Raw genomic sequence first — 25,370 nt, 5'->3', positions numbered from 1 at the left:
CCCCTCCAGGGTTGTGCTGGTCTAATCTAGGAAAGGGGATTGGAAGATGGTAGAGTGTCAGCAGCTTGACTTGTAAATAGCATAGTCAGTCTTCTGCAGCAGCAAATTTGTTGGGCAGCACCTTGACTGGTGGCAGATTGATGGAGTCGAGAGAAAAGGAACTAGAAGTGGAGAGATCAATTAGGAGGCTTTGGCAATGGTCCAGGTTGATCGCCTCATGCCCAAATGAATCAGAACAGATTTAGAATTGAGATGAACCCCAGAGATGATCTGAGGCCCAGGTGGATGAGGCACCATCCTATGAAGGTTCCAGTCTTTATGACTCCCATCTCTCAGCATAGTTGATCAGAATTTCAATCTGCCTACTCCTGTCTACCACTAGGGTTTCAGGGTATCTTCATCAAGTTAAATATGGGCAGGCAAGGACCAACTGCTGCCTCTTCCTCCCTCTCCCAACTCCCGGGGAGGTCAGCCCCAGAGCCTAGAATTCCTGTCTCCTTCCTGGTAGACTTTATTACCTGGCATTTTACTGGTTCCTTGCTCATGAGTCCTGAGGCAGAGCCTGTGTTTGGTCATGTAGCACAGCCCTCCAGAGGCATGCAGGTACATATACATCTAATATAAACATACATAGACATGTGCATATAATACACATATGCATACATTTATAGACACACATACACATGCATGTGTGTGCGCACATATACATACATAAGACACATACACTCCTTCCACAGCCCAAGGCACAAGGCTGGGAGGTGGCCCCCAATTTGTTGACCCAAGACCTAGGTGTCAAGTCCAGCTTTTCTCCTCTGTATTGGGGGGGGGGGGGGCGGTGCACCAGAGGTCTCTTCAGTCCTTAAGTCCTGGGATGGGACAATCTCTTGACTGCCTCAGGGAGAGCCTGCATCCAGGGCCTCAGAGAACAGATGGAGAAGGGAGTAAGAAGACATGTCAAAGCCTCCAGCTTAGGTGTGGCAGGCTAACAAGGGGTCAGAGAGCACTTCAGGGCTAGGCAGCTGGGAGAAGTCTGTGCAAAAGACCTTGGAGAATCAGGACAGTTGCCAACAAGGGACCCTTTGACTTCCTCATCTCATGCCTCCTCCTCGCAGTGGATAGGTTCAAGCTCTGAGAAAACCACCCAGATATCTACCCAGCCTGGTTTCTTCAAATCTCAGCTCCTCTGCCCCAGGGGGGAGGCTGCCCCTTCTTCACCCTACCTAAAGACCCGATGAACTCAAACCAAGGAGTAGCAGAAGGACCAAGCCTTGGACCATCCCAAGCAGAACACTGCTCTCCCCCTAACCACCCATCTCCGATTGTCTTCTCACACTCTCCCAAGGGCTGTGATTCGGCCAATGGACGATAGCTTTCCTCCATCTGACCACACTTGACTTCATCAAGCCTGAGATCACAGCTCTTTCCTTCCTCTATTTCTTTTCTTTCCTTGCCCAGTATGGGTACAATTTGATGAGTTCATTTCCACTGTGTTCTGCTACCCTCACACCCAGAGGCAGAACCATCATTCTGACACCCAACGAGGAGATTTATCAATTTGTTAAAATCTGAGAAGCATTCGGCTTTTAATGCTGAAGTCAGAGCACTAAGCAGTAAAACTACAAAAGAAAAACTGATCAGGCCAGTGGAGACAAAGGTCAAACTCAATACCTTCCTTATCTGAATTACATATGATGCAGTCAGAATGACCAAACCTGTGTACTGGAAGAAGCCTCTAATGTTCTCATCTAACCCACTTATACCGGGGGGGACTGTTCAACCTCTGATGAAAACTGGCATGCCTGCTTGCCACTCCCATGGCAGCCCAGTCCTCCTTGGACAGTGGTCTGAGTTTTCCTAACATCAGTCCAAACTCTGAGCCCATTTACATCACCTGGCTCTGCTGAGTGGGCTTTTCCTCTTTCCTCTTGACAACCTTAAGATGCTTGGGGATGACCATTCTTCCATCTCTGAAACTCCACTTGTCTTCAACTATGAGCTCCTTGAGGACAGGGCATCTTCAGCACCTCGCAGTACCTCATATCATAGGCACTTAATGCTCACTACCTAACCTATTGATGGTTCTTATGGAATGGGAGCCTGGCCATTGAAAGCCCAGGCAACTGGCACCATATGACTCCATTCCCCATGTGGACCTTAAAAGCATGTACAGCTATTTCACCAACCAAGGAATGAGAAGAGATCACCTTCTGAGGTGTACCTGAGAATGCAGACAAAAGGACCTGAGGCTGCCCCGGGCCTAGCACTGCCCAGCTTTAGTGGAGGGATCTCTTCAGTGGAGATCAGCTCCAGAGTGGAACCTGAAGCCATGTGCTGTGGGCACTACCACAGTGCTGGGACTGGGGTGTCTAGTCCTTCCTGGTTAGTTGAAGGTGCACTGGAAATGGAACAGACCAGAATTTGAAAACTTGGGAACCTCTAAAGGGCCAGGAGAGCATCAGAGACCCAAGCCAGAAACTGAAAGCAGTTGAGCCCCAAGAAGGGCAAGTCCTGGATGACTGTCATCAAGACACTTGTCTCTTTAAGCAAAAGAGGGGCTTGTTCATCAGCCATACCACATTTGGAAATGAACTTGGTGAACAACGTTTTATAACAAGTCCCAGTTGATCCCATTTTCAAGGACCGAGTCAGCTTAGAGGAAAAAAAATCTCTAAATTTAGAGGATCTTTGATTCTTCTTTTCTTCTTGGTAAAATCCAAATGATACAAATTGAGTAAATGATGTTGGGGTACTAATTAGTGGATCAATTGATGATATAAAGGAGATATTGAATGGAATGTCACTGCTGATTAATATTGAGAAGACCATACCAAAAAGAGTTTCAGCTGATAACATTAGAAAAACACCCTGGTTCCTCAAGGCTACCCAAGATCCCTGAGGGGCAGATGTATCATTGCCAGTGAGAGCAGAAATTGAAAGAACTCCAGTGAAGATAACTAATATTGCCCTCTACCAGGGTTGCCATTGTGAGTGGGAAATGAGATAAAGATACCCAGAGCTTAAAGATTCTATTTGAGGAGAAAAACTGTGCCTTCATATTTGCAGAGGCCCACAGGAGAAAGTCTCCACCTGGGCCTTTTTTATAAGATTTCTTAGTTTGGAGAATTCTCTAAAACTCACCAATTTCTCATTATACTTCTCTTAGTCAGGATCCAACATTGCAATGTGAGGAATCTTCTGCTCCTTGACTAACCTCTCCCTGCTGAAGACAAAGGGGTGCTGGGACCCCAAGTTTTATATATAGATTGTTGAAGTCTGAAAGATGACTAATAGAAAGCCCAGGATTACTCAAAAACCATGAATGCAATCCCTAACCTCAATACTATCCAGAGAACCTTCCATGACACACTTACTAGCTGCATCTCTGAGCAAGTCATTTAATCTCTGTCTGCCTTCATTCCTCAACTGTAAGAAAGGTGTCACACTATCCCTTATGTCCCAGGGGTATTGTTTGGATTAAATGTAAAGCCCTTGGCACAGTGCTGGCAGGTGCTGAATAAATCCCTGATCCCTTCCCTGGACATTCTCTTGATGTCAATGTCCTTCCTGAAATGTGATGGCCAAAGCTGAATACTGAAGTGGCTGAGCAGGGCGGGATTGCTTTCCATGTGGGTTCAACTAGAAAGGTTCCCATTTGACTTGGAGGGACACACATTTGCTTATTCCTCTCAATATAATCCAGGATGACACTAACTTGCTGGGATGTCACCACATAGCTGAGTCAGACTGATCTTGGGGTCTGCTCACTCAGACCCCCCCCCAGATCTTTTCCAGATAAGCTACAAGTTTAACCACACCATTCCCAGCTCATATTTGTGAAAGTGATTTATCCGAGTATAAAATGTTATCCTTATCCCTACTGAAATTCTTCTTCTTAGACACATGGTCATCTCTTCCTCTCATGTCCTAGTGGAAAGAGTCTAGAACCCTTCACCCTAAAGCTCCCAGAATAAGTGCTCCCCTCAAACCATTGACCCGACTTTCAGAATAGCCATTACACAGGCAAGCCTGTAGCAGAGATCAGATCCTTCCTGAAATGCAAATGCCAGGCACATTCCTGCAGCTACCTTCCTCTGTACTTTTCCTCATTGGCCTCTTCTTCCAGAATGTCCTTCATCTTTGAATCCCTCCCCAACAGCCTCCTGTTTTCTGCCTGCCAGACTTTCATGAAGCTGTCCTCGATGACCTCAGATGAGATCATTCCACCTGTACTTTCTATGTAAAAGGCCTGGTGTCTTAACCACTAACAACAGCATGCATTTATAGAGTTCACTTGATTCTTACAGCTACTCTGGGAGATAGGTCTTATGACTATTCTCCAGTCTGCAGACACTGAGGCAGAGGAAAGGGAAGTGCCCTGGCCAGAGTGATACAGCTAGTATTAGTCAAGTCCTGACTGCAGGCCTAGTCACAGCTCCTTCTGATTACTTCACTGTGAAGCTGGCCCAGTCACCATGCCAGAGGGAAGGCCAGTCTAGGAGCCCCCACTGTCTCCCAACCTAGCCAACCGCCCTTGCTTCCACTCCAGCCCAGACCCCCAGGAAAATAAGCCCTGTGGAGATATGACCTGGGCAGCCTCCTCTGCAGCTGCTGCAGCTCCAGCCACTCAGCAGTCACAGCAAGTGAAGGAAGTCAAGGTCCACCAACAATGTTCTGGGCAACCACCAAAGGGGTTAACATCAACACTGGTTGTGGTTTAATCATTGGAAATGACATTACCACCTGATTCGTGGTTACCCCCTAAGGACCTTGGGAGCTTCCCTCTGGCTTATAGTCGAAACCCTTCCTAGGGTGGTCTCTATCAATTTAATGGGAGCTCCTGGGAGCAGAAATGGGTCTGTACCCCCAGCATGTGTTGTTTGTACCCCCAATATTTTACCCCAATTACTGTTCATTCCTAAGCCCTGGGAATATCAAGACAAAAAGCTGACAGCCAACCCTTGGCACTATTCTTTGAGTCTATCTGTTGGTACAAAACTTTCCCAGGAAGCTTTGAAAGCTGTTAACTCGGTCTGTCTGTTTTCTGCCAGAATAGTACAGGAGACGTTTTCATACCCTTGGCCAAAATGCAGGCAAACTCTCTGGGCAGCATCCCCTGACCTACCGAGTGATTGGCCCGGTCAAGGACGGGAATGAGGGCTGTCTGGAATTCCTGCTTCTTAGGGAGGTCATTTGATGTAGACAGGCAGGAAACAAGCACAGGTCTTGGAGGTCGCTGCCAGCACCCAGATCCAGAGTCTTCCCAGGGCCTGAGGAAAGCCGGCTGTCTTGCCCTGAGATGGTTCTACTCCGTTCCCCAGAGTGCGGTGTGGCTGCGTGCCCAGCTCTGCAGTCTCCCCCTGTCTTTGCCTGTGTAGCATCTTGTTCACCATGAACATGGTTCTCCGGGCCTTGCTCCTCGCCCGCATCTGTTCAGGTAAGTCTCTCGGGGTTTCTGAAGTTCACGTTCAGCCTCTCGCCAAGGCTTCAGGGACACTTCGCCTGAACTCACATGACCCAAATTTGAGTGGCCTGAAGAACCCTAAAAGGGGCCATTGCTCACGCGCCCCGCTGGAGGAGGGGGAAGAGAGCAAGCCACTGGCCAGGCGCCCCGAAAACTGCCCAAAGAGGGGCCGAGCTGGGGCGGCCGACAGCAGGCCTCGTCCCGCACCTCCCCGGGGGGTCCTGGGCGGCCTGTCCCGGGCCAGTCCTGGGGCTGCGCCGCGGTGTGTTTGGGGGCGCCTGGCTGTGCTCTCTGCCCCCGGGCCGAGGCCTGCCCCAGGCTGCAAGCACAGGAGAGCCGGGGGACGTCACCGGCCTCCAGGGGGCCCCAGCACCGGCAGCCGCGGGCGGGGGAGGCTGCCGGCTCCGGCGCGCCCCCTGGCGGCGGGGCCCCGGCGCGCCCCGGCTCGGCGCAGAGGCTGCCGGGAGGAGCCGGCAGCGCGCAGCCGCACTAGCCTCCGGCCGCGGATTGGCTCCCGAGGGGATGTCCCTCCGCCGCCGCCGCGCGCTCTTCCGGCAGCGTCGCGGTTGCCATGGTGACGCCCGCGCCGGCCCCGCCCCCATCCCCTCCGCCTTCGCGGACTTCGGCCGGTGGCGAGGCCTCTCCCGGGAGGCGGCACGGCCCCGCCCGCCGGCAGGTCAGAGGTCAGCCCGGCGGGGGGGGGGGCCGGGCCCAGGGGGAGGCGGCGAAGGCTGGACTGGAACTCGGGGCCTCCGCCGCGCCCCGTAACCAGAGTTTGTGGGGGTTGGTGCACAGAACCGCGCGCTGGCGTGAGCGGGAGTGAGCTGGCGTGTGCTGGCGTGTGCGTGCTAGTGTGAGCTAGTGTGTGCTGGCGTGTACTAGCGTGTGCTAGCGTGTGCTGGCGTGTGATGGCGTGTGAGCTGGCGGTGTGAGCTAGCATGTGCTGGCGTGTGCTAGCGTGTGTGAGCTAGTGTGTGCTGGCGTGTGCTAGTGTGAGCTGGCGCGTGTGAGCTAGTGTGTGCTGGCGTGTGAGTTAGCGTGTGCTAGCGTGTGCTAGTGTGTGCTAGCGTGTGCTAGTGTGAGCTGGCGTGTGTGAGCTGGCGCGCTGACGCGAGGCCGGCCACCCCGGGGACAGCCGGGCGCTGGCCGGGCCGGCCGGGTCAGAGTGCTGCCCCAGATGCTCACAGGCCGTGTGGCCCTGGGCAAGCCACTTCACCCGGTCTGCCTCAGTTTACCGCTCTGTAAAACAGACTGGAGAAGGGGGACAAAGCGGGCCGGTGTCTGCCCAGCCAGTCCCTATGACGTCATGGGGAAGGGGGGGCGTGCCCCGTCCGCAGCAGGCACAGCGCTCTGGGCACCGGGCTGTCTCTAGTGCCCTCTCAGGGCACCCATAGAAGGAGCCCCGCGCCCCGCTGCCTTCCCAAGCCCACAGTCACACACGAGTTACTACTGCAGCCTCATGTCCAGCGAACCCTTGTCCCCAGCGCTTTGGATTTCTTTTGTGTTTTTTCTGTGTTCAGGTCTCTGCTTAGGCGAGATATGAGCCTTGTGTGGAGGACTGGTCCTTTGCCAGACTAGGAGATGGAAGGGCCCTGCTCCGGCATCGAATCAAAGGAGTCGGTTGGCCATCTGGAGAGCAACTCGGGCAAAACCAGGACCATGTCCATCACCATCCCAAAAGATGTTCAGAATGTGATCGAGGGGATCCTCTGCTCTCCTTCCCCTATTCTGGACTTGAGCAAAAGGGGCCTCGAACTCCTGAGTGAGGAAATCTTCAAAGTCCCTTTTCTGAAAGTGAGTTACCTCGTCATCCAGGGTAGCGTTACACAGACAAGCTCATGCTCCCCACAGACAGCATCCTTGTCTCGGTAAAATTCATATCAGCCCATTGTGGGATGGGGCTCGACGCCCCTAAACCCTCATGGCTTCAGATCTATTATTCAGCTATTATTCAGATCTGTTATTGGAATCATCATGTTGTAGAGATTCAAGTATTAGTTAAACATTCAGCCTCAAAGCCCTAAGTTGTTAAAGTTTTGAACTGTACTTAATTAGCCAGGAGAGAGAGAGAGAGCCCCTTTGGCTCTAACTATGTGTGGCCTATCTAATTGTGTGTTTGTGTGGTGTGTGTGTGTGTGTGTGTGTGTGTGTGTGTGTGTATGTGTATGTGTATGTGTGTGTGTGCATGTACGCTCATGCATGCCTGCGTGCATACACAGGCACCAGGGTCATAGGGGTGAATGAAGACCAATTGATTGAATAGTTTTGATACCATTATAATGACTGTGAAATATAAGTGAACAAAGATGGACTTCATCAAGTTGAGCCTGGTTCCTTAAGAATGAATCTCTAGGGGCGGCTAGGTGGCATACTGGATAAAGCACCAGCCCTGGAGTCAGGAGTACCTGGGTTCAAATCCGGTCTCAGACACTTAATAATTACTTAGCTGTGTGGCCTTGGGCAAGCCACTTAATCCCGTTTGCCTTGCAAAAACCTAAAAAAGAAAAAAAAAAGAATGAATCTCTATTTTTTTCTTAAAACAAATAAATATGTAATCTATTTTATAAAGATATCCATCCAGAGTATTGAGAGGTTGACTATGAGCCAAGTGCATTTTGATTATCAGCAAGAGAAGCAAGATCCTGGCATGTCTGGGTATGTGCCATCACAGGGAAGTGTTTATAGCTGTCTTGGGTGAGGGAGGGGCCCCTCCCCAAGGTTGGAGATGGACCAGCCCCCACTGGCCAATGACCAGGCTGCTTCTGCCAGCAGTGTGAGCTACTGAGAATGGGAAGCCTCGGGCTAATAGGAAGGACTTTGTTTTACTAGAGATATCTTGTCCTAGTGCCCATTATCCTGGGCGCACTGGCAGAGTTAGTGCCATAGAATCTAATTCTGTTTTTTATTGTTGTTGTTTGTTGTTTGTTTTTTGTTTTCCTGGAAGCAATTGCATCTCCAAAGAAATGAACTCAGCATAATCCCTAAAGATTTCTTTCAGCTCCTGCCAAATCTTGTTTGGTTGGACCTCCGGCATAATAAAATTAAAGCTATTCCTTCTGGGATTGGATCTCACAAGTAAGACTTATGTTTCTATTCCTATATTGTAAAAAGTAATTCAGTTTGTTGTCTGTTTAAATATGTCAAATGGCCCATTCTGATTTTTCTTCGGCTTGCACCTCAGTCAGCAAGTTTACTGATGCTCTGGGAGTCAGTTTGGGGTCCCACAAATGAACGCATAGTGGTAGGTTTCAGATAAATATGACATGGCCTGGTCGGGGAACTGGCTCCAGGCTTGTCTCTGCTCTGGTGCAGGAGTGAGCATTCTTCCCATTTCCTCACATCCAGCTCTCAAGCTTTCCTTGGCCAAATGGGAGAAGCTTCCCAAGGAACAAGCCAGGGACTCGTTTCTCTTTTCTTTGGAGAACTAGGATGTGCAGGGATTCCCTTCCTTGGATCAGATCTGTCCTAAAGCTTGAATTGAGCATAAAACCACTTTGCCTATGGGGAAATGTGTTTATATTCTTCTTGGAGCTTCACAAAAGGTTGGTGAGGGATGGTTGGGCATTATTAGCTGAGAGTGAGCGGCAGATGATGAAACAGAAACTAAATTCTTCATCCAATATAATGTTTCTTAAAACAGACATTTTTTAATCTTTTTATCTTTATCTTCTCCGCACAAACTGGCTTTGCTCCCCTTTGTCCATCTGACCTCCCTGTAACCCAGATCTCCACCACAGCCAATTTCACGTATCCATCACTCCCCATATCTGGTCCCAGTGAATCAGGAGATTTGTCAAAAGCAGCTTCGTAAGAGATCGATGCAGTGCCTTCCCTATGCTCAGCCCTTTGTCATTATTGTGGAGTTTGAGCTGTGGTACAGAGGAGAATAAAGGCCCATCATTGATGAACACAAGCACATGATCTGCTGAGTCTCTTGTCAGAATCCTCCTTGTATGTCTCTTCCTCAACCTTCTTCTGACCACCCTCCTGATTCAGGCTCTCATTGCTTCATGGGTGGGTTCTGGGCCTGACCCCTGAGCTGCCCCCAACTTCCCTCCCTTCTTTCCATCCTGAAATCTGTATGCTTCAACATGGTTTACATCATGTCATTGCACTGCCCAGAAAGCTCCCAGGGTCCACCATCTCTGGATCGCAAAGCCAAGCTCAGGATGAGGTAGGAGAATGGAGCTGCTTTTTAATACTCTAGGTCACCTTGGTCCAGTCCCTTCACCTCTGGTCCTCCCCATAGTTCTCTAAAAGGCAAAGCTGTAGGCTGCTCCGGTGGCATCCAGGTCTTCCTGTGTTTGAAGAGCATCCTCAGCCAGAGGTCCCTTGTCTCCATATCTGTCTTGGATGCCACCACGAAGACCCCTGGATATTCCCTAGCATCTCATTTTTCCTATAGCAGGCCTTTATGATTTAATGAGTGTGTGTTGAACTGAGGTGTAAGAGGGAACTTTCCACCTCCAAAACCAGGCCACTCTATATGTGGATAGCTCTTGAGTGTTAGAGAATTATTCCTTACCTCTCTGGACCCCAGAGACCGCTGATTGCCCTCCATCCAGATGCTTATTTCTCCTGGAGCTGTTTCTGTCTCTCCATCCTCCTTTGGTGCTGGCATTCCCAGAGCTCTACTCTTGACCCTAACCCTCATTTATCCAATGGCACAGGACCTGCATGACTCTCTGATCCATGGATCTAACCTTTAGCGTGCTCCATTCTCCCTTAAGGTTAGCTTCCTGCCAAAAACCTTTGCCTAGATGTCTCATTGAATTCCAAGACCTACTCTGTCCAAAATGAACCTGCACTTTCACCCACAATCTCTGAACAACCACTCAGGAACTGAGGAGCCAGGCCTCCCTCTGAACATTTTCTCATGTCCAATTAGTGGCCATGGCTTATAAGCACTGCTCATTCCTCATTCAGAAGCTCACCTGGATTGGCCTCTGAAACATCTTCCACAGAGCTGGATAATAATCATCTTATGAACCCTTTGGAGGCTCCTCCTCTTGTAATCTCTTGGATAAGATTATTTGGTTTTCGGGGTGGCCAGGTGGCGCAATGGATAAAGCACCGGCCCTGTAGTCAGGAGTACCTGGGTTCAAATCCTTTCTCAGACACTTAATAATTACCTAGCTGTGTGGCCTTGGGCAAGCCACTTAACCCCATTTGCCTTGCAAAAACTTAAAAAAAAAAAAAGATTATTTGGTTTTCCTCAGACTGATAAGGAAAGCACTTTATCTTGCTGCCTCACAGACATCTTTCCAACCTCCACTTTCTAGCAACCCCAAACTATATTCTCTCTACTATCTCTTGGTAGGTAATAGAGCTGCCTCCCAGAATTTATGTTACCCTTTTCTCTTCATTCTTCTTTTCCCATGTCCCAGTTACTGTATTCTATTGATTCTATCTCTGCCAATTCTCTCCCATTTCAGCTTTGCTTACACAACCCTCTCCCCTTCTAGCCCTCTCTGTGTCTTTGACTTGAACTATTTATCAGAGAAAAACTGGAAGTGACAGACTAAGGTGGGACAGGTTCTCCTGACTCCCAAGGACAGCACCCAGCCTAGTGTGCTGCTCCAACCAAAGTCTTCCCCCTTATAATTTGTCTTCTAACAAGTAGTGATGCAAAAGCAGGTCTATAGCCACATCATTCTAGTGCTGAGAAAGGTTTGATGGCTCCTGTTCCCCATAGAATAAAAATACAACCTTTTCTGTTTGTCATTTCATTTCAGTGATAATTTACTTAAGATTTTTGGTGCATATTATTTGGTGAATTATTTGCATCTTGAGAATATTATTTGCTTTTAAGAATAAATTATTACATTCCATTCTGTGGTCTCTAGTGGGTGAAGAACACTAGTAGTCTTTTATAATTCAAATTTTCATCCTTTGATGGTTTGGTGGTTTTTCTCCTAGCTCCTTGTAAAACTCATGTTTGTCATTGGAATTGTTCATTGTTAATTGACTCTCTTACCCTTTGAAGCATAGACCTGTGTTCCCTGCCTCCCCCAACCCCCTTTCCTGCAGGTTCAATCCTATGCTACAGGTCTTAGCTTTTGTTGTTGTTGTTGCTGGGGGAGGGGGGTGAGCTAGGAGAGCTATATATAACTTCATTTTTATGTTCTTTTCATTTTAGTATCTTTTGCTTTTCTTCTTCCAGATTATCTTCCACATGAATATATTTGTATTCCAAATCAGTTGTTTGCTATTTTGTGACTGAAGACACTTGCCACTGTAGATTCAAGTTTTCTAAATTCAATAAGTATTAAATGCCTACTATGTGCCAGACAAATCTTAATTGCTGGGATTACAATATAAGAAAAAAGACAGTCTCTGCCCTCAAGAAGCTTAGACTAATTGGGGAAGAGAACATATATAAGGAAGCTGCAAAACTGGGGAAGGGAAGAAGGGAATGTTTCATGGCATCAAACATTTAAACCCAGGGAGCATTACCTGGAAATTTCTGAAAGTTCAGAGTCCTCTCTAGAGGAAGGCATTAGGAGGAGGACCTCGCTCCTCCAATCAGAGGGTACACACCACAAGAGCAGAACTTGGGGAATGAAAATTAGAGAATTAATGGGGCTGGGCAGGCAACCTGAGTTCTAACATTTTTCCTCTTCAAATTTGTTTTTTTTATTTCCAAACACTGTGGAGCCTACTTTCTTGGAGTTCTACAGATTTCCAAGTTTCATCAGGTACCATTCAATTTCTTTTGCCCTAAGATTTGATTTAAAGAAGTCTAATTTCTTTGGTATCTTAATGTTGGCCTTCATTTGTTAGAAGCTTTCCCACTAGCCATCAGCTCCTTTTTACAACCTAACTCCAATCCCCAAAGGTCATGGAAGAGCTCCCCCTCCCTTGTGCCCCACCTCCAACTCTGGCTTTTAGAATCCTTCCCATTGGGTTCCCTTTGCATTAGCACTCACTAGTGCCAAGTATTGGGAATATAAAGAGAAAAAAAAAGCTAGACATCTAATACACAGTTTTTAAATTGAGACAACATGCACAAATAAGCAAATGAGGTTGGGGGAAGCATGAAGGAAAGAAGGGATTCTAAGAAACAGGCATGATATGATGGAGGGAAGAGAATAAGCTGTGCCCAGAGCCATTCATCAATGTGATCTCTGCCAGGGACTTGTCTGTGGTCACATAGTTCAGCAGTGTCCAAAGCTGGATCTTAATTTAAGACCTTCCTGACTTGGAGGCACAGATTGGCAATGGAATTTCACAGAATTCATTCCTGCTGGAAAATTATCATTATTACAAGATATGGAGGGGGTCAGCCAAGATGGCAGGGGAGAAGAGCAGTCCAACTAGCACCCTCCATGGTTTCTCCAACAATGCTCTGAGAAGAAGCTGGGTTAAATAGTGATCAGAAAATGAAAGAAGAAACCATAGAAATGGATGATCTTTATAGACCATGATCATAAAATCCAATTACTAGCAAGTGAGTAGGGCAGGAAATGTGGGACAGAAATAGGCATGGATCATGAACAAAGTACTCAGAGTCTGGATGGCAGTTGGAAGACTGAGGGCAGCAGATGGGTGGGAGATTTCCCAGAGAGACCAAAATTGAAGATTTTGTCACCAACAGTGCTAAGGGGCCAGCAACTATTGAGTTACCCAGAATAGATTTCTGAAAGAATTAAAAAACCCAGAAGATCTATTATGAGATCAGAGATGCCCAAAACAAAAGCTCAGAAGAGTAGAATCACTCCAAAATTGCCTGAAGACAAACCTCACGGAAAAAGTTTACCTTTAAGATCAATTAGAATTCCTAGAAGAAATGCTGTAAGAAAGTATACGTGAAATGAGAATAACAAATTGAAAAAGGAACAAGGACTATAGAAGATAAACTTAGATAATAGCACAAGAAGTATCAATCCTGACCCAAATAAAAAAACTTCCTGAAAATTAAAACTAGTGACTCCTTGAGATAAGAAACAGTATGAGAAAGATTTTCAAAATAATAGAAATATATGTAATATATCTCATTTTTTAAAAAAAGCCATCCTGGAAAATAGATCAAGGAGAGATAATGTAAAAATTGGAACAGAGAAGATATTTCAAGAATTCATAAAAGAAAACTGCCTGGATCTTTGAACATAATAAATAAACAAATAAATATAAGTATAATAACAATAATAAAAAGAATCTACTCATCACCTTTTTAAAGAAGCATCCAAATGAAAACTCCCATGAATGTCATAGCCCAAATCCAGAGCTTCTTGGTCAAAGGAAAAATACAATAAACATTCAAAAAGAAAAAAATCAAGTACCAAAGAGCCCCATTTGGGATGACACAAGATATAGCACCCTCCACTGCTAAGGAATGGAGAATCATGTAACATAATATTTCAAAAAACAAAATATATAGTCTTATAACCAGAAATAACGTATTCAGTAAAACAAAAAAACTCAATGGGAGAGTCAATGAATCACTTAAAAGAATGGAGGGCTTCCAAACATCCCTGACAATCAGAAGCCAGGTAGAATTTTGAAAAAGAAACATGGGAATAAAGAGAAATATAAAAAAGTAAACATAATGCAGAGTGAAATGAACAGAACCAAGAAAACCCTGCATACAGTAATAGCTGTGATAACTGTGAATGACTCAGCTGCTCTGAATAATATGACCTGTCAGATCAACTCTGAAGGACATAAGAAGGAAAATCCTGTACACCTCCAGAGAAAGAACTGATATATGGAAGTATGTATTGTATGATTGCACATACCAACACACACACATACACACATTTATATTCATATGGAAATGAATGATCCAAGTATAACCTGAGACCCATAAAGGAGTCATCTAGGAAATAAGATGGAGACCAGGGGTGATTTTTGTTATTTGATTTTAGAATAAGAAATGAAAGGAAGAGAGAAAAAAATTAGAAATACTTGAGAAGAAAATGAAATGATGGGTTATGTAATTGGGTCAGATTTGGGGGGGGGTGGAGCAGTCCACAAATGAACCTCACTTTGAAACAATACAGAGTGAACCCATGCAATCCCTACCATAACAAATTGAAAAATTGAATATTTTGAAAAATGTAAGAACTTTGATAAAGACATGGTTAATTATGATTTCAAAGGACAGCTGTCTTAAAAGGCTGCCCACTTTCTGACAGGGGGATAGATGAGACTTGTAGAGTAAGAAATGGATTTGGACATGGCCAGCTTTTGTTTCAATTGACTTCATGTATTTATTACAGGGTTTGAGGGCAGGGTTCATTTGATTAATGTATTTTTTTTAAAAAAAACATTAATTTTATGACTCCAAATAGAGTCATTCATATTGGATTCAAAGGCAATAGACAGTCTTTGGAATTTATCAGAAAGGTGACAGATATGATCAGAAAATTAGTTTGGCAGTTCTGTGACTGATGGACTAGTGAGGAAAGGGTGAGCCATACAGGGAGATATCTAGGAAGACAAGATTGTTCAACTGAGTGGGTCTGTAAATTGATTTTTTATGATTATGGTTGCTAACCTGTGGACTAGAAGAGTGACAATGTGTTCAATAATAGAAATAGGATGTTTAGAAGAGGTGGGTTTGGAGGGGAGGATCATGCTTTGTATGTTGAACAAGATGTGTTGAGGGTGCCATTGGCTCATTTAGTTGGAGGTCAGGAGAGTGGCATTGCACAGGTGAGTCTGTGAGATAACTCTGTGAAGAGGTCACCAAGGAAGAGTGTTCAAATAGGAGAGGCCTGGGAAAGTCAACATTGGGGCTGGATGTGGATGGAGTCAACAGAAAAGAACTTGGGAGAGAATCACCAAAAGAAGACCTTGCAGGGAAGACAATAACAAGGAGAATGGCCAGAGGTGAATGGGACCTCTGCTAGGGACATAGTGCTGAGGGCTGTAAAGTTCCTCCTCTGATACAACATCCCTCAAGGCTGGGGTGAAATGATTGGCCAGGGTCACACAAACAGTGTAAGGATCTGAGGTCAGATGGTTCTGGTTCCAGACCCAGTATACTATCCATTGTACCATTAGCTGCCTAGAAGAATGAGAGCAGATAAAAGTCCATCCTTGCCTTATGGTTGCTAACCTGTGGACTGGAAAAGTGACAGTGTCTTTCTTCTTCTAAAATCATCCTTGGTAACTTTGAGGAAGGCAATAGTGATGAAATCAGAGACCAAATAGAAGGGAATAGGAATGTAGAGAACCTTTTATAAAGATTGAACATAAGACAGTATTGAGAGAAATGGAGGACTGGAGAAGGATGAGAGAGATAAATGGGATTGAGATCCTGGGCTTGAATCGCCTCATCTGAGACAAGAAAAGAACAGGCAAGAAGGGATGATTTCAGAGTATTTTGATTTGTGGAGAACAGGAAAAAACTAAGAGATGCTGGTGGCAAGAGAAGGATGTTTATAGGATGGAGTGGAGTAAAGCTCTAGATGGCAAAGGAGAGTCGAAACATTTATGATGAATGCTTTCCAATTGGTGGCCCACTTCACAAAACTTTGAACCTCAAGTCAGGAAGTTGACCTTGTGCACTAATTGTGTGATCCCTTCATCCCTGCCTGCCTCACTATACTCAACTGTCAAATGGAAACCATAATAGCACCTCCCTCTCAGACAACTGAAGGATCAAATGGGATCTCATTAGTTCTGTAGCTCACGTGAAATCCTATTTATGAAGCCCTCAACACTGACTTGGCATTACCTAAATGCATCCCCTCCTGGTCCCAGCCATGAGGAGTCCCAGAGGCCAGAGACTTGAGTAGTGTGTACAGGCAGGCTGGTCAGGGTCTCCAGGATAGGGGAATGATCTGGGAGAACCTCCCATGGAGGGGATGGAGAACAGTCTTGGGAAGTAAGGAGCTGGTGGTGGAAATCAAACATTTAAGATTTTTGCTACTATCAGTTACTACTTAATGTGTAAGTCAAGATTTGAACTCGGATCTTCCTGATTTGATGTACAGCTGTCTTCTACTGACTGACTCAGGTGGGTTGGAGGGAACTAGCAGGGAGAGCAAGGCTATGAGCCTAGGTCCTGGCTCCCTGAAAAGGGAGGGATGGTGGCAGGAGGAGAGAGTGTAGATGGGGGAGGGAGAGGCAAGGCTGGCAAGTAGGGTCACAGCTGTTGCCAGGTCCAGCTTCATGGGGTCTCTGCTTCCCTAATTTGTGCCCGAGCACTTAGAAGGAGGAATATGCCTTTTGGGTTGGTCAGACCCCTGAATGGCTCTAATCTTGGCCCTGCTGAGGCTCACCGAGAGACTGAGAGACAACTTAGTTCTCAGGATTGACTTCCTCATTTTGTCTGGGGCATCCAGCTACTTACTGATATTTTAGATCATTGATGCCCCATTATATCAATGGCCTCAGATATCTTACTGGAAAGAAAGAGAAAGCTTATTCATCAAAAATGGTGATTTTTTTCAAAGCCTCCTCACTTTTCTGGCAGATGAATCTCCTCCCTTTTCATTGTCCCTGTCATGTGAACTTATGGCAGAAATAGAATTTGAATCCGCATGTGTGGTTTCTCTTCAAAGGAGACAGTCCAGGTTAATAAAGTCTTATTTTTACTTGTAAGTCAGTGAAATGAAACCAGTCTTTTCCATTGGATGAAGTAAACCTGTTGTTTACTTTCAGAGAATTTCCAATTTTCACATCACATGGGGTGTCTTACCCTAAAACTCCATGAACCTGAAGGCAAAGAGCCAAAGAATGGTCAGGCCACCATCCATCTTTCTGTCCATTACCTCAAAAAACAAGTGCTGAACCCCAGAGTCTTGTTAACCCTTGTTAAGTCCAAGAACATTGGTTTTCTGCAAGTATTGATGAAGCATCCATGAAGCATCCAATACCATACAGAGCCTCAACAGGAAGAGAACAGCAAGAGTACCATTGGGTAGCCAAGGCAATAGACAAGAGGGACCAGAACTGGAGAGTGACCATCAGAGGCACACATCAGAGATGTGGACTAGAGACTGGTGTTGACACTAGGTCAGACACAGAGGGTGAGGATGATGTTGAGGTTGGAAGTCTTCCCTTCTCCATTGGCTCATTGGGTATCTACTCCATGGTTCTGTGCTGAAGATCCTCAGATCAGCTTGGTGGCACTCACCTTCTACTGCTTTCCTCTCCAGTGGCCTCTTGGACATCTTGAACTCAACATTCCCAAACAGAACTCATCTTCTCTAAACTTCCTACGGCTGCCTTCTCCATCACTGTCCACAGTAGCTCCATCTCCCAGCCCTCCACTTCCAAGCTAGCATATTCTAGACTCCCTCTTTCTCCAGTATGGTACCAAGATATAGAATTCTGCCTGCAGCATCTCATCACTTCACAATTGGATGATGGCAGTAGCTGCTGGTGGGTCAGCTTGCTCCAGGACTCTCTTCCTACCTATCCATTCTCTAAAGGTTCATGTCTAATTGTCAACCCCCTACTCAATAGCAGCTCCCTATTGTCCCAAAATACTGCCCTTCCTCCTTTGCCCCCACACTTGGGGATCCAGCAACCCAGTCTCCTGTGATTCCCAGTCTCCTGGCTCCTCCTCAAACAAGACTTTCCATCTCTCTCCTTGGAGCATCTTCTCTGACTGTACCCCATGCTTAGAACACTCTCCTTTCTCTTCTCTGCTTCTTTCAGGTCTCAGATGAAACCCCAGCTAATACAGCAAGCATTCCCTATAGAGAGTTTGTAGGTTGTTTCCCCTATCAGACCAGGGTTTTCAGAATGATGTTGAGATCCCAGGATCAAAAGATCAAGCATCCAATTGTTGGGGTGGGAGTGGGGGGGGGGGACGCCAGGGTAGAAGCACTCATCAGGAACCAATTAATTTTGTGACAGTGAGTTCTTCTGCCAAGAACCAGGAGTTTGGCAGCACAGTGTCCACCAGGCTATGGAGAATGGAATGCCTATGTGTGACCCAGAGTCAATGATAGCTCTGGATGCTAGTTCCATTCTTAGACTGTCTCAGACCTGAACTCTGCAGGACCCCGAGGCTTATGACTTAGAGGCACTGCCCCTCAGTTCCCCCTTAGCTTCATCTAGAAAGAGAATGCTTCTGCCCCTTTCCAGGCCAGTGGGGGTGACTGGTGGAGCCTAATTGGAAGAAAGAGACGGGAGGGAACCTAGCCCACTGTAGGTTGTGTTTGCACCAGAGCTCCCAGATTGTTTCACGGCTTCATCACAGCTTTGTATCCCCAGCATCTGACACACTATAGGCATTTAATGTTGTTAGTAAGTTCTGACAGGCCCATTGGCTTCTCAGTTACCTTTTAAGACTTCAAAAGAAGCCAAAGGAATGTGTCACCATAACTTGATTTACAGATGACTACCTAAATTTTTTTCAATTTTATTTTTTATTTTGTCTTAAAGGAATCTCAAAACTTTGCTTATGGAAAAGAATCCCATAAAATCATTGCCTGTGGAACTGGGTAAGTGTTTTCTTTTTAAAACAGAAATGAAATTTGAGTGTCCCCAAAGAGCACCCTCAGTGACAAGGGATCCTCCATCCTCCTGCAGACCTCCAAAGGGGCCGACCAGCTGCCCTTATGGAAGACTGGAGGGGAGGAGGGTGATGATGATGTGATGCCTGAACTGACCTCTTTGTGCCCCCTCCATACCTTAGTGCCTGGCTCTGTCCTCAGGGGCCAAACCAAACCAATTTCAGGTCCCTTCTATCCCAGGGCTGTCAGACTTGCTGCTGAGGAAGCTCAGAACCAGATTATAATAGAGAAATGCTCCCCCAAAAAAATAGACAGGAAAAGCTCCTATAAATTTGTGGTTTTCTGAGTCAGTGTGGGGCCCCAGGGGAACCATTCCTATCTGAGTCTGACTTTGACATCCCTATCCTGGATGCCAGCCCTTGAGTTGCCACTGGTTCCCATGACCATTAAGGAGGTTGAAAACTAGGTCTCTTCCAATGTTCCTTCCTTTCCATCTCCCACCTCCACACACCAGAATGTCTGCCATCCTCATGGCCTTGCTCCTGGTACTGCTCCCACCCCATCCCCACAGTGGTCTTGTGTTCATCTGTGTGGACTCATAATTAGGGGCTCTGATTCATATGTGTGTGCGTGCCCAACGGCCCAGCTCATCTGAGGTGCTGAGCCCCCAGCCCTCCATCAGAGCCTGCTCTTCTTACTCAAGCTCCCCCACACACACCCACTGAAATCTCACGTCTAAATGTGTTGAATTGTTTTTGATAGCTAAGTCAGGGCAAGTCAAGAAGTGATTGGCATTTGCTGATGACCAAGACAAGTGACGTTGGGGTCATTTCCACCTAGGCCAGGCCAGGAACACTTCCTCCTGCCCTCCTGCTATCCCCCTGCATTGAAGTGCAAAGGCTTCTCTTTCTTCCCCCTCCCAGGTCTTGTCCCCTTTGTCTCCTGGCATCACCTCCATCTGAGTCATGGTCAGGCATGCTAGTGACCTCAGGGAAGGCAAATTTGCCTCCTTTGATGAGAATAATGATGATGAGCATTTATATAGTGACTACTGTTAGCTAGATACTGGACTGAGCTCAGCACTATAGGTGTTCTCCTTGCATCCCCACAAGAGTGCTGGGAGGTTGGGGCTGCTCTCCATTTGACAATTGAGTAAACTGAGTCAGTTCAAGGGTAAGTGACTTACCCAGAGAAACACAGCTAGTCAGGGTCAGAGACCAGGCTTGAACTTACATCTTTCTTATGCTAAGTCCCAGGTGTCACTGAGTATCCTTTGTCCCTCTTGGAGCAAATGTGTATGGGAACTGGCTTGGGGGAGAGTGTCCTCCTGCCTGGATCCACTGGAGTTAGATTTTTCCAGTGCCAAACAGATGCATCCCGTCCTTTGCCCTCCACCTGCTGTGCTCTCTGCAGCCCTGGTTGTGAGGGACTGAGGGAAGTCTCAGCTTTGCTTTGGTCCTGCTCACCCCCAGTGTCCCATACTACCTGCCACGAGCACCAGGCTGAATGGGCAGCTGTGGCCTCCTTCCTTGGCCCGTTGCTCTTCTCCATTGGGATACTAGCCCACAAGCTGGTGGTCATCAGGACAAAGCTGATAAAACATTATCAGGAAGACATGGCCTTGCTTATTGAGGGCACAGGAAGAAGAAGGCTGGAGCCCAGCAGTTCTGGGAATGGAAGCATGAGTGACCCAGGCCCACAAGCTGTGCAGGGACAAGGCCAGAGCCTGGGGGAGCCCACCAGGGAGGGCCATCGCTGGACTCACTAACAATGAGGAGCCTCTGCTGCAGGCACAGGAAGGCCCTGGGGGTCTTAGCTTCCTCGTCCATGGAATAGAAGTCTAAAGAGTTGTCTTATGCTCTGTTGACCTTGAATGTTGACACTTGTGGCTGAGGTCCTTTCTCCTTGAGAACAGACTTTGATAGAGCAGCAAAGGAGGGACAGTGGACATAGACACTAACAGCCTTGGCCCATGGTGGGGAATGGAACAGTAGTGGTCCAGAGGCAGTCCTGGAAAGGAGCTGTGAATCGGGGTGGGGGTGGGGGGTACAGGAGGTGGGGGAAAGAGGTGTATTCTAGAGAGGCAAGAAGAGGGCTAGGGTCAAACCAGAGATGGCTGCAACAATCCCAGATGGATGTAAATCCTCATGGTGGATGGCCTCGTTCTCTGAGATGGCCTGGGCTAACTCCCCATTCACTTGAGTCTCCTGAGTGTGCCAGAGCCTGCGTCATGGTGGCTCATTGTCTACCTCTTGAGAGTTCTGTGATGCTCGACTCTCCGCCATCACTGCAAAAACACCAGTGACCACAGAGCACTGATGGTCTTGGATGATTTTTTCTGAGTAGACATGGCCAAAGAATTCCCTGGTTGATGGCTGGCATCCCAGGGATTGACTTCTCTGGACATAGCCAGGCTGCTCTTCTGTAATCTGGTGGGTGCCACGACTATACCTCTGAAGCCATTCTAGCCAAGTCAAGCCTGGCCCTGCTTACAGCAGAAGTGACTACTTCTTGAACTCACATCCCACAGAGGCCAAGGAGCTCAGAAGGAGATCCCAGGAGTCTCTCTGCTAGCACTGAGGTGGCAGATCTTCAGTCCAGGGAGAGGAGCAGCTGTGGCACATCAGAGCCTGCAGCCGCAGGGGAGTACAGACCCTCCCCTAGTTCCAGGGTAGAAGGGATGCACCTCTCCTTAGATCACACAACCTTGAAAGAACAGAAAGCTTGCAGCTCACAGGAACGAGCTCAGAAAACAGCTGCACACAACCCCAGAAGCTTGGGACAGTGCACACTCCAGCCTGGGAGCAGAGTCCTACCTTAACAAAGACTAAAATCAAGATGTGGGTTGGCAAATGAGCAAATGGCTGGAAAATCTGACCAGAGAAAGTTACTGTGGTCACAAGAAAGATCGAAACACATACTCACAAGAAGATTACAAAGTCAAAATTCTATCTAAAACCTCCAAAAATATATGAATTGGTCTCAGGTCATTGAAGAGCTCAAAAGGAGAGGTGAAGGACAAATTGGGAAGAGAAATGAACTGTTAAGAAAATCATGAAAAAAAATTCAACAGTTCAGTAAAGGAGACACAAAAAAAAACGCCAAAGAGATTAACACCTTAAAAAATCGACTAGTCCAGATGGTAAAAGAGGCCCAAAAATCCCCTGAAAAAAAAGGGCCCTCAATTGGGACAGTGTCTGTGTCAGTCACAGAGTGGGCCAGAGCCTGGGGAGAGTGCAGGAAGCCTTTGAAAATGGACTTTGGGGGTGCCTGGCTCCATACTACTACAGCCCCTTGTTCTGTGGTCCCGCTCATAGATGAAGGAGCAAAGGGAAAACATACTCATGGACTTTCCTTTTTGTTTTTCAGGGAACTTAATGTCACTGAAAGCCCTGAACCTGAGGAACTGCCCTCTGGAATTCCCCCCTGAAGACATCATCCAGAAAGGTCTGCTGGCCATCCTGGCCTTTCTTCGTAACTGGGCTCTGCAGCAGGCTGCTGACGCTGATCCACCTTGTCAAGGTAGGACCCCCTCCTCATCCAGGTCAGCACACATGAAGAGCAAACCCTGATCTCTAGACTCAGTGTACCCACCCCAGGGTCTCCTCCTAGGATGAATTCTGCAGTGGCATGTCAACTTTCTATCAAGACAGCAAATATGCCTAGGGGAAAGTGGCAGTTGTCAGGGGACTTCCCTTGAACATTGCCCCCACCCCACCCCATTACTTTCAGGAGTGGGACCATACCCCTGGAGGAAAGAGAGCAGAGGGACAGGGATGAGCAGAGCCGAGAACTGGGCAAGAGAAGGCTCCTGTTGCCTGGGGAAGGACTGGGCAGGTTGGGGCATATTTTCAGAGAAGCCAGAGGAGACTTAGAGAAGCAAGCAGAACTAGGAGAAAATCTGAAAGAGTGACAAAAAACCCAAGGACTGTGAGCAGCACCTGGCTCTCCAAAGAGCTTGTCAGGGAACTTCTGGTCTCCTTCCTCACAGAAGTACTGCAGCTTTTGGGGACATTTCGGTTTTTTCCTCTTCTTTTTCTTGTGAAATTGGAGTGTGGGAAGTAGTAAAGGGGAAGTGGTGGTGACCTCATTCAGTATTTTCTTGGCAGAGAAGCCATTTCCTTCTCCAGCTCATTTTACAGATGAGGAAATTGAGGCAAACAGGATAAAGTGACTTGCCCAGGGTCTCCCAACTAAGAAAGAGTTTGAGATCAGATATGAACTCATGAAAAGTCTTCTTGACTCCAGACTCTGTGCTCCATTCACTTGTTATAAATGGCTCATGAATATAGTCCAGTGTGCTTAAATGTTTTTTTTTTATTAAGATATCCTAACAAAATGGCACACCTTTCAAGGTGAGAGAGGTGAGGAAATCCCAAAACACAAGGTCTTGTATGCACTTTGAAAGGCCTTGTTCCTGCCACCTGGTGCCAACCATAGGCTGGGGTCACAGTCTAATTGGTCCATTGGTCCCCATACATCCCCCCCCAGCTCGTTATACTAGTGAGCAAGAGCAGCTAGATCTCTTGAGCATGTCCAAAGGAGAAGGTCAAGACTCCAGGTTGACTTCAAAACAGGTGGGGCAATCTCTTCAGTCTTTGATCAGATGGAGGCTGTCTTTTGTCTTTAACTCAGTACCCTGTTCATAGGCAACAATATAGGTGGACCCTAGTTTTTGTCATGTAAACTAACAATCCTCCTTCCACATTCTTGTGGAACCCAAACACCCCCATATTCCTTACACACTGAACCACATTGGTACCCCAAAGAGGTAGCAGAGTGGGCCCCCCCTTCCAAAAAAATGAAACAGAGAAAGAGGGTCATTGAAGCATCAGAAAAAATACACAGCAGAGGATGCGAAGGAAACCCAGAAGAGGACCATTCTGAAAGTCAGGAACTTCAGCTATCAGGGTACTTGAAAAACAAAGCAAACTCACCTTAAGAGTCTCACAGTGTTGTGATGTCCGCTGTGGCATCTGTTGTGGCGTCCGCCATGGCAGGCCTTTTTCTCTTCTGCACCCCAGAGATGGAAGTGCTCGCTTTGGTTGAAGATTAGAATGCATCTCCATGAGCATGTGAACAAGATATTAAAGGTGTCGTTGGAAATCCTGGGCCCTGTACGCCTGGTGGCTGGTCCAGGATCCTTGCCGTGGGTCAGGCTAAATGTACTCAGAGTTCATGGTGGGACTGAGGAGAGATAAAAGGAGAGTAAAGCTCATCTGGTCTCATTCAGGACTTTAGAGCTGAGTGCTTCTGAAGAGGTGGTTCCCCAACTTCCCCAACTTTACTCAGGTCCTTAGGTCAATCTATCAGGAAACATTTATTTAGAGGCCAAAGAATATGCCCTGCCCTCTAGAAGTGTACAATCCAAGGAGGAGAGAACAGACAAACAGATATGTGCAAAGCTAGCTACCTGCCAGGTAAATGAGAAGGCTATGCCCAGAGGAAAGGCCCTGGATTGGAGAGAGGGTGAGGAAGGCTTCCTATAGAAGGGGGGATTTTATCAGGGACTTAGGTTGAGGAGGGAGAGCATTCTAGTTATGAGAGACAGCTGAAGAGAAGGACAGAGCTGACAGATGGAGGTTTGGGGAACAAGCAACTAGGAAGCCAGGGCTACTGGATAAAGAATCTGTGGTAGGGTATAATGAGACTGGAAAGAGAGGGGGGGCTGCATTACAAAGAGGAGGCTTAGAAGGCCAAACAGAGTGTTTTGTACTTGCTCCTCAAGGCCATGGAGCTCCTGGAGTTTACGGGGGGGGGGGGGAGTAATTTGGTCAGACCTGAATTAAATCTTTTTAGAGGCTGAAATGGAGATAGACTGGAGGCAGGCAGTCTTCCTAACAGCATTATAATAGTCCATGTGTGAGGTGGTGAGGGCCTGCACCTGAACTGTAGATGTGTCAGAGGAGAGAAAAGGATGTACTTGAAAGATGTCACTAAGGAACCATGGACAGACTTTGGCACCATCTTAGATGTGATGGTGAGAGTGACAAGTCCAGTCTTAGGTTGTGAGCCCGGGGGACTGGGAAGCTGCTGTTATCCTTGACAGAGAGAAGTTAGAGAAAGATTTAGGAAAAAAAGATTCAAATTCTATTTTACACATGTTGAATGTAAGATGTCTATGGAGGGGGGGCAGCTAGGTGGCGCAGTGGATAGAGCACCGGTCCCAGAGTCAGGAGGACCTGAGTTCAAATCCGGCTTCAGACACTTAATAATTGCCTAGATGTGTGACCCTGGGTGAGTCACTCTTAACCCCATTTCCCTTAAATAAATAAAATTTAAAAGAAAAGATGTCAATGGAACTGTTGCTCCATTCATTTTTTCACTGAGGCTAGAGGACAACAAAACTATCCCTGCTCTCCCCCTCCCCAAATCTTGAAAACAGTGACTGTCAAGGCAGCCTGTTGACTCATGAAATTTGCTGCCCATTGCAACCCCTGAATCCTAAAAGGCCCTGTCTCCTCCATCTTCTGTTTGTGAAACTGATTTTT

General features: G+C 46.9%; 2 protein-coding genes across 6 annotated transcripts in view; one reads left to right on the top strand and one right to left on the bottom strand.

The window, feature by feature from the left end:
- STK32C (serine/threonine kinase 32C) overlaps positions 1-5,885 on the bottom strand; it is a 194,627-nt gene extending 188,742 nt beyond the window's left edge. The window contains exon 1 of the mRNA XM_074232132.1: positions 5,123-5,885. The gene's annotated coding sequence lies outside the window, so the exon portion shown is untranslated. The remainder of the gene's footprint in view (positions 1-5,122) is intronic.
- Positions 5,886-6,008: 123 nt separating this feature from the next.
- LRRC27 (leucine rich repeat containing 27) overlaps positions 6,009-25,370 on the top strand; it is a 58,677-nt gene continuing 39,315 nt past the window's right edge. For 2 of the 5 annotated variants that reach the window (XM_074232128.1, XM_074232126.1), the window contains exons 1-5: positions 6,010-6,144; positions 6,982-7,255; positions 8,406-8,536; positions 18,809-18,867; positions 22,249-22,401. In XM_074232128.1, coding sequence (XP_074088229.1) covers positions 7,043-7,255; positions 8,406-8,536; positions 18,809-18,867; positions 22,249-22,401 — 556 coding nt within the window. In that variant the 5' untranslated portion in view covers positions 6,010-6,144; positions 6,982-7,042. Of the gene's footprint in view, positions 6,145-6,981; positions 7,256-8,405; positions 8,537-18,808; positions 18,868-22,248; positions 22,402-25,370 lie in introns of all 5 variants that reach the window. The other 3 variants (XM_074232129.1, XM_074232127.1, XM_074232130.1) reach the window with 3 other exon arrangements.

The sequence above is a fragment of the Macrotis lagotis genome, chromosome 4 (assembly GCF_037893015.1).
Source record: "Macrotis lagotis isolate mMagLag1 chromosome 4, bilby.v1.9.chrom.fasta, whole genome shotgun sequence".
Classification (NCBI taxonomy): Eukaryota; Metazoa; Chordata; class Mammalia; order Peramelemorphia; family Peramelidae; genus Macrotis; species Macrotis lagotis.
This window is presented reverse-complemented; position numbering and strand designations above follow the sequence as displayed.